General features: G+C 51.4%; 1 protein-coding gene across 5 annotated transcripts in view; it reads left to right on the forward strand.

Moving 5' to 3' along the window:
* Positions 1–3,823, forward strand: part of LOC108930626 (ecto-NOX disulfide-thiol exchanger 1-like) — a 51,953-nt gene extending 48,130 nt beyond the window's left edge. For 4 of the 5 annotated variants that reach the window (XM_029256871.1, XM_018745981.2, XM_029256872.1 and 1 more), the window contains 2 exons: positions 2,342–2,427; positions 3,039–3,823. In XM_029256871.1, the coding sequence (XP_029112704.1) occupies positions 2,342–2,427; positions 3,039–3,170 (218 nt within the window). In that variant the 3' untranslated portion in view covers positions 3,171–3,823. The remainder of the gene's footprint in view (positions 1–2,341; positions 2,428–3,038) is intronic. The other variant, XR_003798041.1, reaches the window with a different exon arrangement.
* The last annotated feature ends 9,539 nt before the right edge of the window (positions 3,824–13,362 follow it).

Consider the following 13,362-nt stretch of genomic DNA (forward strand, 5'->3'; position numbering starts at 1 on the left):
ATAAGCACCCAAAAGCACACTCTATTTACACGCACCAGGGGTTCTAAACCTGGGGAACATGAACATGGACAGGAAAAAATGTACATATTTTATTTTCACTAACCTCTACCTGAAATTTCCTTAAATTTTGAAACAAATGTTTAAACTGTATTTCAGTACGGCTGTAATTCAGTATGATTTCAGTTTCTTCTGTAACCCTCTATCTTTTATTTTATGCATTTAAATACATTATTATGAGAAGGAGTCCACAGGCTTCACGAAACTGTCCATGGGGTCCGTGGCATAAAAAAGGTTACGAACCCCTGACGTATGCACGCATGCACGCGTCTCAGGGCCGCGTGTTCCAAGAGACGCACTAGGGACGCCCTTGGCTGAAAAGAAAAATTTTCAGGTGCATAGCTTTACTATGCTGCATATCTTTACGTAGAACTACGTGCGGGCGGTGGGCCCCGACCCGCTCGGCCCAGATATCGGGTCGATCGCCGCTGCGTCCGCGTCCGTGGGCTCGTGCCGCACGGCGATGTCGGGCGCGTGGGAAGTCGACGGTTGCGGCTCTGAGGCCACCGGAGTCGATTTTGCAGCCTCCCGCACACGCCGCTCACACTTTCGCCGAGCCGGTGTCTTGGCTGGTGTCTTTCGAATCCCGAAGGCCTCGGCTTGCTCCCTAAGCGCAGCTCGTCGGTCGCGGTACTGCTTTGCGTCGTGTTTGTTGGGCATCTTTGAAATGTTTAATTCGATGATCCGCCTTCGGGCCCCCTACCTCGGTCTAAACGAAGGTTTTCCTGCCGGCGCGATACGCGTCCGATAGCGCGGCTCTCTCGCGACGAGCCGACGCGCTGACGTCAACGCTACGACGTGGTTCGAACGTGACGACACGTAGCGCGACGCGCGGCAACTCGATAACGCGCCAAATGCGGGACGTTTTCGCCACGTTTCCTGCTCGCTCAGGCTCAACCGGCAGCGGCCGTTCGTATCTCGTTTGACGCGGTGTTCCTTCCTCTATCCAACGGTACATGCGCTATCTCCCTGTGTCTTTCATTTGCGAGCAGTAGTGGCGAGAGGGGCTTGCATTTTTACGTGGCGATCGATTCCCAAGTTACCCCCATATCTGGTGAGGAGAAAGACGTAGTTCTACGTCAAAACTTGGTCGGAGCGGAGGAGAGAACAAAGAGAGAATGCCTAGGACTTTATTGCTCGCGCGCTCTATGTGCTGCACGCACCCCCATAAAAGTCACTTTAACACGGGTGCCACGCCCCAGCCGAAGCCACCCTCAGACAGACGCATAAAAGGCCGAGGAAGGCAAGGAGCTAGTGCGGAACCTTGTTCGGCCTACCGACTAGCGAACTCCTTACTCGACCTATCGCGCCCTCCTTACCTCTCCATCCTTTGCCCTGTTCTCTTATCCCTCTCTTTTGTCCCTCGTGATCATTTTTGGATTATCGACCTCTCGCCCGTTTACTGACCTCGTCTTTTGGATTCCCTTGTTATCGACGTTTGCCCATCGGAGACCCTCGCCTGCCCACCGACTACGACTTCGGATTATCACAATTAAAGTCCCGTTCGCTCCGCACTTGAGTCCGACCGCTTCCTTCCGGAACCGCACCACGGCAACGGGCGCCACAACCTCCAGCCGAACGGGACTCGCCGGCATTATCTTGCTGGTGCCAAGTCACCCTGTGCATGTTGAAATGTTTTTTTTTTTTATCGATTTACAGTAAATTGCACTTTCCATAATTGAAAATGATCAGTATTGAAAAGAAGGTTTACATTTAGACTGAAAAAACAGCACTTGTTCAGCTCATCGTCTCCGTCACACACAGCGTTTACAAGAAACCCGACGGCTAGAAAACGCCGGCAAAATCGCGAGGAGGAAAATGGCTGCGCGTCTGGTCCCTCGCGTGGCGAAGACGCCTCGTCGTGCCGGAGACAGACTCATACGGGGCCCCAGCTGCTAATGCCCCGAATTTAAAAATCAGATGCGGCCTCCTTAAGCTCCACCAGCCCGAGCCTGCAGGAGAAGCACGGCACCGTGAAAGTGGGAGGGAATTGCTGGGGGAATTGAATTAGGTTCCCCAGTAATTGGCAGCGTTACGCCATATAAATCAAGGAAATAAATATTGGCTCCAGGCTCTCTGGAGATGGCACTCTATTCTGTCTCCGCACATCGCCGCGCCGCCTCCTGCAGGACCCTCTCCGAAGTAATCAACCGGAGTGCCGCTTTCTGCTTGCCGCACGCTATTTTATGACCAGTTGTCCCGTCGTCCGCTTGCGGACTCAATCGCGGACGCGTCTCGTCGCGATGCCGCGTTTTCCTTCACGCCTTTTCTCTCTCCTTCTCAGGGATCGTCTCCACCTTCCTTCATGTCCACCCGTTTGGAGCCAACATCGAGTACCTGTGGTCATACATACAGCGGCTGGACAGTAAGGTAAATCCATGACCGCGCGACTGACCGCGGCGTCACGATCAGGCCTTAGTGACTCTTACTAAAACTCGCCTCGGATGTGTTTCGCGAACCTTCTCCTCCAAAAATACGACGGAGCACATCCTGCTCGCCGAATCGTTGCCGTCCGCAAGATGATACTCCGTTAATTCACAGTCTGTGATTTCACATCCTGTCCCTCCCTGTGCTGCCAAGTGTCTGATTTCAAGGGGCGCAGATGGCGAGGCTCAGTCCTCAGCCAAGAGGGGCTTCACCCTCGAACCCTGACCCCCTGGCTCAGTCATCCTCTATGGAAGTTAATTAAAAGGAATGGTGAATGACTTCCATGAAATTGAAAATAATGGCAAAATTCATCAGATTCTATGCCGTGGTGCTAAAGACACACGTTCTAAGCCGCAAACTGGCAAAACTTTAAATCTTTCCTTTTTTTACACCTTTGTCTTTTACTTAAGATGTTTTCATTTGATTGTAATTACGCCCGTCCTAATTTAGTTAGCGACAGCACCTGATTCACCCGTAGCCTCGCTGACAGAGGAGGTGGGGAGCATTGCAACAGTGCAACGTCTCCCACTCATTTCCCATGATGCTCTTCTCAGATCTCGGCGGGGGAGCTGGAAGGGCTCATGGTTCGACTGCCCCACATGTTCAAGCAGGAGTTCAGCGGCGTCGGCGCCACGCTGGAGAAACGCTGGAAGTTCTGCGGCTTCGAGGGCATCCAGTCCATGTGACGCGAGGCGAGGGGCGGTTTCCACGGAGACGGGCTAAGGGAGCGGGGGAGGGGCAGACGAGGCTCTCGACCGCTGTCCTCCGGCAAAGGAAGCAGCTCGATCGCAAGAGCAAAGGTTGGCTGGCTGCTCTGATTTTTTTCTCCGCAGAGCGTGACAGGTGAGGGTGCGAGCGAGCAGGAGCCGCTGGGCGACATGATGAGCGCAGGTTTGTGTTTCATAGAAGCCAGAGGTCAAAGCCAGAACGCCGTCGTCCAGAGAGCGAGCGAAGGCCGCAGTTTGGCCCTGGCGACCCACCGAGGCAGCACCTTTACAGGACAAAGGGCGCTCTCCGAGTAACGCCGTCGTCCAGAGAGCGAGCGAAGGACGCAGTTCGGCCCTGGCGACCCACCGAGGCAGCACCTTTACAGGACAAAGGGCGCTCACCCCCCCAACCCCACGCCACCCCACACCACGACATAAACGAAGTCCGCGTTTAAGAGACACTTAGCGAACGAGACGTTATTTTTCCACGAGATCAGTTTGTCAAAATATAAATATATATTCAGAATTTAACAGCAGAAAATACAGGCGTGTCCCATAATTATTGTCATCGTCTTTGTTCCGTGATATCGTGTACAGTCCGAGCTATGAGCAAACCATCGTTAAGTGTCATTATGTACTTGTGTAAATTATTTTTTATCAAATAAAGATTTTTATCTAAAACTAATTTTAGTCTCGCATCAATGCTTTTGGTCAAAGTTCTGCTTTTTATTTTTCTCCCGAAATCCTTTGCAACTTCATAGTTGTACGGACCCGGTGTCACAGTATAGTCGGTGGTAGGTAAATAAATGTGTAATTAAACGCACGCGCTGGAACGGAAAAGAAGCGGTAAAAGCATCTTGTTTTCAATCGATTCCGACACAGTTCCCTATTTTTTTCTTGGCCAGGAATCCATCAAAAAGCGGCTCATTCTGTCTAATTAGGCTCACGATGCTCAACAAGCAGCTCCGGATTTCGGATTTTTAAATGACTGAAATATGGCTTTGCGGGCTGACAAAAACAAAAATGATGCGACGCGCCGAGCCGTCGTTGGCGAGTCTCGGCGACGGGTCCGAGGTTAACCGCGAAGTCGGTGTCACACTAAGTAACACTTTCTGCTCTCTGTTTACTGCGCATGAGACGTCGTGTTTCCCACCGACACTGACTCTCCTACAGCGATTCACTTGGTTCTCTTATTTCTGTAATCGTTCGTGGCTTACAAAGCAAGCGGTTTAGGATTCTTGTGTTTTTAATTCCAGGGTAACGATTTGTGGCGCCCCTAAACCCGACTCAAAACGAGGTGCGCGGCATCGCCTTTGTTCCGCACCCGCTGCGGTCGGTCTGTGAAAATAGCGTCTGGGGGTACTGGACCGGACCGGGGTGGGACTCGCTCGCTCCCCGGATCCGACCCTGCGAGGTCCGCCAAGCCGTCTGTCTGCCGCTGACATCGCAGACGCCGGGGCCTCCGTTCCCTTTGTCCGGGCGCCGTGAACTTCCATTGTCTCCGCTTTAATGGGATCCAGGTGACGTGAGCTTCTCCCGGGCCTGGAGCCCAGATCCTGGAGCGCGGGATGTGTCGCGAGCTCCGAGCCCAGCTTGTTGTTCTTTATTACCTTGACCCGGCGCGTCTTCGATTCCGCGGGCCGTTTGGCGATCGCAAGTCACGAACATCTCGGCGCGCCGGCCCCGCGTCGCGTCTTTCGACCGGCAAGGCACCCGGTCTGCGGAACGAGGGCTGCCGAAGCCGCGTCTGTAACGGGTACGAGTGGGAACAAAGGCGAAACGGCTCTGCAGATTTCTCCTAACGAAACAACCTGACAGCGGCTAATTAGCCCAGGCCTTTGTGCACTTTGTTTGGCGTGATGGAGAATTACACGCCGAAGACATTTAGCATCTTCTCAAATGTCACGCATTTCACTGTGGGGTTTTTTTTTTTTTTTTTCTTTCTGCCCGGCATGCTCACAAATTACTGTTTTGTTGGCACGAGCATTTAAGCATCCGCAGGATATGTTAATCTTGTTTTCTCGTTATTGTGTCGAACTTTTTGCACTCAGTCCGTCTACTTTCCTGTCCTCTTCCTGCCTGCACACTCAAAACCCCTGTTATTTCAGTGAATAATGAAGGATAATGAAGGAGACGCGTCACTGCGCTACATATAAACCTTGATTCCTTTGCTTTGACAGCTCCATAAATATCTAATTGTTTATATTATGGAAGCTGGTATCTCTCTTCCAGCTTAATCTAGTCCTTTCTTGGCCCCTTTTCACCTCGTGGCATGCCGGGTGTTCCAGGTTTGGGGAGCGACCAAGTGAGGGGTGATGGATTTACGGATCTTTTATTAGCAACAAAACCGTGAAAAAAAAACACGTAAAAATGCAAAACATAGGCGCTGTCCCCAGCCACGGCATCCACGCTCTTCCAGGCGCAGCTCTGCATTGCAGTGACTCATTTCTGTCAAGTAGCCCATTTAAGTTCTTTGGCCGCACCTGGTCCTCATCAATTAATGCGGCGCGGCCAATAATCGCGGAAGTGGGCGTGGCCACACTCCTGCAAGACACATGGCAGTTCTGCCCTCTCCAGCCCCACACTGCCCCTTCACATCTCCTGCAACCAATCCTTGGCCCTTTATGCCCCGTCCATCTGCTTTTTGCCTCTTTGTTTCCCTTCTTGCCATTTTGAACCATCTTGTTTGCACCTGTGGCACACGTTGATGGATGTGAACTAAAGTAGCGGAAAATGACGTAGAGCAGTTTTCAGATGCCATTTAGATGATTTTTCATTCCTTACCTGATCTCGCAGGGACGGGCGTCTCTGTTTCTACCAGTAGGGTTGCAGCTCAGAATTCAGCTGTTCGGCATCTGGTTCCTGCCAGAGATAAAACTGCTGCAGCCTGTGCTCGCAGATTTTTACTTTATATTAGTGTTCACATTACATACTGAACAACTCCTAGAGACTGCAGTCTCACACAGTCGGGCTCAATGGCGAAGGACAGCGGTTACTTTTCTGGGATGATGACCCTGCATCTTCTGCATTAATTCCCTCCAGTTCAGTCCAGAATGTAAATTGTGATGCAGGTGGAAACTGGGCATCTGTAATTCAGTTACAGTGTCTGGCCCTTTTCTGTATAACACTGGACAGAGGTCTCTCTCCTCTCGCTGACCTCGTTGTTCCCATTCACTCCAGTTATTGGCAGTCAGGACACTGTAAATCAAACAACCGCCTATTAAGCCGTATGGTGTGTATTAACGCTTGTTGCTGGTGTAGAAGATTAAAGGAAGGTTAGGGTTAGGGGAAGGCTTAGAGCTAGGGTGAGGTTTAGAGTTAGAGTTACGTTTAGGGTTACGATTGGAGCTAGAGTTAGGGTTAGAGCTAGGGTTAGGGTTGGCTCTAGGTTTAAGGTTGAAACTAGGGTTAGGGTTGGAGCTAGGGTTAGGGTTAGGGTTAGAGGTAGGGTAAAGGTATGAGATAAGGTTAGGGTTAGAGCTAAGATTAGGGTTAGAGCTAGGGTTTGGGCTGGAGCTAAGGTTAAGGTTAGAGTTAGGTTTAGGGTTGGAGCTGGGGTTAGGGTTAGACAGAGGAGAATTACGTGCTTCGTACACACCGTTGTGTTTCAGTTGCTCTGGCAACACCGTGTTCTGCTCCAGGTTGTAACGTGTTCCTTTTGTTTTAGATGTGTTTTTGTGTGGTGGAGAGATGCTGGTGAAGGAAGCATTGCTGGGAGGTGTGTAAAAGCATAATGTATGTCTGTGTTTACCTATGGGGTGTCCAAGTGCGGGAGAGAGGAGGATCAAGAGTCCCACGTGTTGTCAGAGAACGGTTTAGGGTTAGGATTGGAGCTAGGGTTACGGTTGTAGCTATGGTTAGGGTTGGAGCTGTGGTTAGGGTTAGAGATAGTGTTAGTGTTAGAGGTTAGGGTTTGAGTTAGGGTTAGGGTTATAGTTTGGATTAGGGCTAATTTAACCATTACCCCTAACTGCAATATACTTATGTGGTGACTGTTGTTGCATCTCACTTCAGGGGGTTGAAATTTATGGCCTTCTGAGCAACAACCAGGTTGTCCAGTAATTAGGCTTTATTGTCAGACGATCATGCCTTCGAAGCACCTGTCAGCATCTGCCCTACACTGCCCTGAGTGGGACAAGGATGAACACACACATCCACATACCAAGAGTTTCAGGAATTTGGCCAGGATTTGGACTGAAGGTCTAAATCAAGAGGATAGTCTTACAAGCTCTTAATCGTTACTCCCGTAACACGTCAGCTAGACAGCAAGCGAAGAGCTCAGACAGCCCGAGAAAAACATGAAGCCTATATTACTCCCTGAATCGAAGCCCTCGCTCCGCCGCCCGATTACGGTAAACGCGTTCGTTTTACTGCGAGGAGATCTATACTCTAACATGGAGCGCAGTCGTGGGCTGTTCGCTGAAGCCCACCCGCTGTTCCCAGCGAGGATCTGGGCTTAAAATAGCAGCAGGCGCAGGAGGCTGCGACAGCGGGGTTCGAGCCAGCATGCTGGCCGCACGCCGGGCAAGGAAGCGAACGCAAAGCGGAACCCCCGGGACTCACATGATCAGTACTGCCAAAAACAACCAGGCGTGAATAATACAACGGAGATGGAGGACCGCGAGGCAGACGGTGCCTTCTCGTAGGGCGCAGCGATGCAGCGCCCCCTGCAGCATCCCTTCTCCACCGCCGACGTGAGCTTTTCGCCGTAAATGCCAAGTCCGGCTGGGGACCTCAGAAAAGGGCTGCTCCGGCTTCGTGGCTGCAGAGATCGAGGAGTCCGATGGCGTCCCCGCGCAACCCCCCTGCGTAACGGTGGATGAAAACAGTCACAAACATCCGGCCCCATCTGTCACCGTAGCGAGCCGCTTTCCTCGATGACATCGCGCCCCCGGCCCCAGGAGACGGCGCGAGGAGCGGAAACGGATACGTCTACCAGACGGCGAGCGCTCCCCTTACTTTTGGATGGGAAATTGATACAAACCCAGCATTTCTTCTGAAGGAAACGCTCCGATATCCACGCGCGCCACAGGAGTGCGTAACGAATTGCCGTTCTCATCTCTCCGGTTTCCGCTTCATATTACTGCTTTTGGGTCATATTTCTGTGAAATAATAAAAAATGGAATATAGTGGTGTGGGATATAAATCTCCGGCATTCCCAGCACGGTGAGTGAGAAGAGGCCCTGCATGTCGAGATCTGGTGGCTGTGAGTGGTTGGCCAGATCGAGGCCCACCGGGTCCGTCCTGTAAGAGAAAACACCCAGGTGGCCATTTCAGGCTCAGCTGACCATCATGGACATCACCATGGTACAAGTAAGTACACACACACACACACACACATTTTCAGAACCGCATGTCCCATACGGGGTTGCAGGGAACCAGAGCCGACCCGGCAACACAGGGCATAAGGCCGGAGGGGGAGGGGACACACCCGGGACAGGATGCCAGTCCGCCACAAGGCGCCACAAGGCACCCCAAGCGGGACTCGAACCCCAGCCCCACCGGAGAGCAGGACCAGGTCCAACCCACTGCACCACCGCGCCCCCCATACAAGTAAGTACATTTACTTTGATTTTCCTGATGCTTTTCTCCAAAGCAATTTACATTGTTAGGATAATAAGAGTTATTTATCCATTTATGCAGCAGGGTAACTTTTACAGGAGTAATTCGGGGTAAGTACCTTACTCAAGGGCACTACAGGAGTATGTGGGATTCAATAAAACATAAGAAATAAGAAATAAATAAAGCAACAATCAAAACATATTAAAAACCTACTGTATACCAATCTAAAATCTCTGCTTTGGAATTCTCTGTTCAATAATTTACCGCAGTTGGCACGAAAGAATTTTTAGAACGATTTGATCCATTATTCTTGTATAAAATATTAAAAGAAATGTGTCAAATCTACAGCTTGAACAAATAAATGATGATTTACACACCTGATTCTATTTACCTGCCTACTTAACCGATGTAACATGATTTCCTGTAAAGCAACATATGGAATTGGTCATTACACACCCATTATGTCCGATGAGAAAGACTGCACCTCGCTGAATAACCATTTCGTGGTAAACTTCACATGCTTTCAAGCAGCACTGTACATTTTACCGCAAATAACACATTAAACAGGCTGTTCGGCGTTAGAGGAAGCGGATGGATGCTCTTCGGGGAAGTGTCGTTCGGGATCCTCAGCTCTTTAGGTTCCACGCCTATCGGCCGTTCTCTCCTCCGACAAACGTGGGCTGCACGGTACAAGCGAACGCACACAGCTTCACGCAAACGCCCTGCTGCCTCTTAGCGCCTTGAGCTGCGAGTCTCCGCGCTGCGGCTCCGTTTCCGCTGGCTGGCAGTTTCCGCTCACGCCCAGCCCGGCAACATAGAGCGAAAGGCTGGAGGGGGAGAGGATGCACCCAGGAGGGGACGCCAGTCCATTGCAAGACACCCCAAGTGGGACTTGAACCCCAGACCCACCAGAGAGCAGGACCTGGTCCAACCCCCTTGCACCACCGCACCCCCCTCACACAATATATTGTAAATAAATTATAAAATAAAAAGATATCATTTTTAAAATATATTTTTAAATATAAATAAATATATACCAAGCAACCAAGGTCTACAGCTGCTTTTCCTGGGGTGGCAGTGAGTCGGAGTCTTACCCAGCAACACAGTGCACAAGGCCGAAGGGCCCCCCTCCGGCCTTCGCCGTGACCCCGGTCGGCACGTGCGGCTTCAGGAAATGTGCGTGTGCGCGTGTGTGTGTGCGTGTGTGTACTTAATGGCTTCACCGAAGTGTGGCAGCAGGTGGCATAGTGGCTGGCACCCTGTCCAGTCCAATGAGCTGGGTTCAAAACCCTACTCCTGCTCTAATACCCCTGATCAAGGTAGTGACGCAGTAAAATGGCCTGGATTTGTAACATTGAAACGTGTTTTGCAGGAAGGCTTAAGCTAATAGTTAAAAATGAAAATGAACGCAGCCCCCTTTTGCCATTCTGCTGCCTCACATTAGCGGTCTCACTCCCCCCACCCCACCCCACCCCACCCCAACATATGGCGAGGACCCGAATGAGAACTCATTCGAAAATCATTCCGTTTCCGTTATCCTGGGGACTTGGAAACGCGTCTCCTCATTAGGTCGGGAATCTCACTGTGTGGGAGAGATGGCTGTGAAAGTGCGGTTTTTTACCCTTTATGCCGTATCTGTCTTTTGATGCTAAATGCGCGTGGGAACGAACAAACGGAGCTTGGTGGCGCAGAGGTGGGGCGGCGAGGACGCGTGTCGCTCTCCGCACTCCGTCCACAAAACCATTCTTTTGGCAATGTGACCCGAAAGGCCCCGATCGCTTGCTGGCCGTCGGGGAGTGGGTGGGGGGAGGGGTGCAGTCTCTTGGCGGTCTCTTGTAGGGTGGGTGCTAACACATGTGAAATTCAGGCCGCTCGCAGCACGGGGGGCGGTCTGGGTCGTTCTGCATTCTGCCGTTCTGCCGTCACTATGATTCAGGTCACCATCGTTCTCAATACGTGTGATTGATTACGTTTTCATCTCTGAATTCACTCGCGCGTCCGGGCTGCTTTTTAAACGAACGCCTCCTCGAACCCGGGTCTCTTGCCTGAGAATGAATGATAACGCTTGGCGGAAAGAGGAAATGACCCCATGACCCCTCCGCGGTCGGGCTTCCGAGCCCTTCAAGTTCGGATCCGGTCGGAAGGACGTCTTTTGGGGAGCTTCCGAGGGCCTGGTCCAGAGGCCGGAGGGCGCCGTCGAGTGTCAGAGCCACAGCGCAACAGGAAGTGGGGCCAGGCGACCCGTCTCTGCCGGCAGCACCGAACGCGCGGCCTGCGTTTTCCGCGCCGGAAAACGATGCTCCGCACTGCCGTCCTCCTGTGGTGTCGTGTGTCAAGAGTGAGCGGAACACAGCGCCACCTGCTGGGTACTTTGCTTCCTGCACCGATATAGTTCTGTTTCAGAGCCAAACGTGCAAATTAATTTTAATCTGTATAATTTATAGTTCATCTGTTATGAAACTCCAATATATATATATATTTTATTTGCTGCTGACAAAAGCTGTTATGCTGAATTTTAGCGCTGCCAGTTTCTTTTTTAATTCCATTTGTTTTCAATTGACTTTGTGTCGGGGTTATAGTTACTGAATTAAAGGTATTAGCTGTGATTTCCCTGAAGAAATAAATCTCTTTCCTTATATTACCAGAGCTGACATGCGCTGTGGCACAGACTAATGGCCAGGGAAGAACCGTTAAAGTGAACAGATGCTCCAGGGTAACAGGAAATGGGGCAAGAGCCGCCGGGCCATCGCTTCCGTCCAGGGCAGACGTTGCTGCGGCTGTGTCGGGAGATAAGAGTCGAGGCGGTGCACCCCACCCCGTATCTCGGGTTCCAAGCCTGTAGGCAGCTTTACTCAGGCTCTACACTAGTGTTCACCTTCACACCTTGTTTTTAGTGATGGGACCATATATATATATATATAATACTGTTACGTTATGTTTGTGATGGACTGGCGTCCCGTCCTGGGTCAGGCTCCGGGTCGCCGCGACCCCACTCGGGACTAGCGGTTGTCAATGAATGGATCAATGGATGTTAAGTTATGTTAACACACACACACACACACACACACACACACACACACACATATTGTCTGAAACCGCTTGTCCCATACGGGGTCGCAGGGAGCAGGAGCCTAACCCAGCAAAACAGGATGCCAGGCTGGAGGGGGAGGGGACACACCCAGGACAGGACGCCAGTCCATCACAAGGCACCCCAAGTGAGACTTGAACCCCAGACCCACCGGAGAGGAGACCCCAGCCAAACCTGCCCGCTCCACCCCACCCCCAGATGCTGTGGGTACAAATCTGGCTCAATCTCTGTGGAGTTCGAATCTTTGCCCCCGATCAAGTGGATTTCCTTGGTGCTCTGGTTTCCTCCCACAGATGTGTGTTTCAGGTGAATTGGTGACTGTAAATGACCAATATTGCTTGACTGAGTACATTAATGTGTGTGTGTGTCTGTGCGTATGTGAGAGATTGTCCTACAACGGACTGGTGTCCTGCCCAGGGTCAGCTGCCTCTGCCTTGCGCTCATTGTGGGTGTCAGCATGCAAAGGACTGGTCTGTTGTCCAGGGTTTACCCTGCTTTACTTCCAGTGCTTCCAGGATAGGCACAAGGCCCCCGAGACCCTGCAGCGGACAGCTGTTGATACTGGATGGATCAATATACAGATGAAACAATGACTCATTAATCTAAGATCAAACTAGCCAAAGGGCGAGTTCTAGAAAATCAGTCTCAAACAATTATTACCATGGCAACCAAGACCAAAACAACTGCAGCATCATTAGCTGACATCCTAGACAACGAGACGCAACACACACCAGATGAGTTGTAGTGCTGATGTAACGCTGAGTAAAACAGCCCACTGCTCACTCACCTTCTGCCCATCTGCTCCCCCTTTACGTGGAACTTTGACATCTAATGTTTAATGGAAGTCAGAGACAAAGTTAAAATAAACAAATGAATTTAAAAAGAACTTCAAAAGGCAAAGATGAAGGTAAAGCTGGAAACTGGCAGTTCAAAGTGAATCAGCTTCAAAGGGATCTTTTTTTTAAAAAAGATTTAATGTACCCAGCAATTTGGACCACTGGGGGTGTGTGGGGGGGTGACAGGGACCGGACTCATACAGAAATAATGTGCAAATGAAATGTTTCAGAGCGGCCATGTGCCAGACGAACGGATCTTCGTGCCCAAGAAGTTGCGCGGAGCTGCGTGGGAAGAGCGCCATCAGCTGCCGGACGGAGCCGGTGCGCCACCGACGTGCTGGAAGGGGACAGGGGACGGAGACAGCGCCGCACACGGGGGGTCGGACACACCGCACATGAGGCGACCCAGCATGAGTCACACCTGGACGCTCCGCTCAAGGGAACGGGAATTTCAGATAGGAACCTTTCGGTGAGGCTTTGAGGTTTCCCTTCGGGGGGGGGCGGGGGTGTCACCGGCGGACATGATGAAACCCACTCGGCCCCCGGTTGCAAAACCGCAGGAGCTTATGGGAAGTGGCATCAGTTTGGCGCAAGTCGGGGCGCACATTGTGAAAGAGACCCTCGCAGTTATTCCGGAAAGAGTCTCCCAGGGCCCACACAGGATGCGGAGGGCAATCGTCTTTCT

Source organism: Scleropages formosus, chromosome 12 (genome assembly GCF_900964775.1).
Source record: "Scleropages formosus chromosome 12, fSclFor1.1, whole genome shotgun sequence".
Lineage (NCBI taxonomy): Eukaryota > Metazoa > Chordata > Actinopteri > Osteoglossiformes > Osteoglossidae > Scleropages > Scleropages formosus.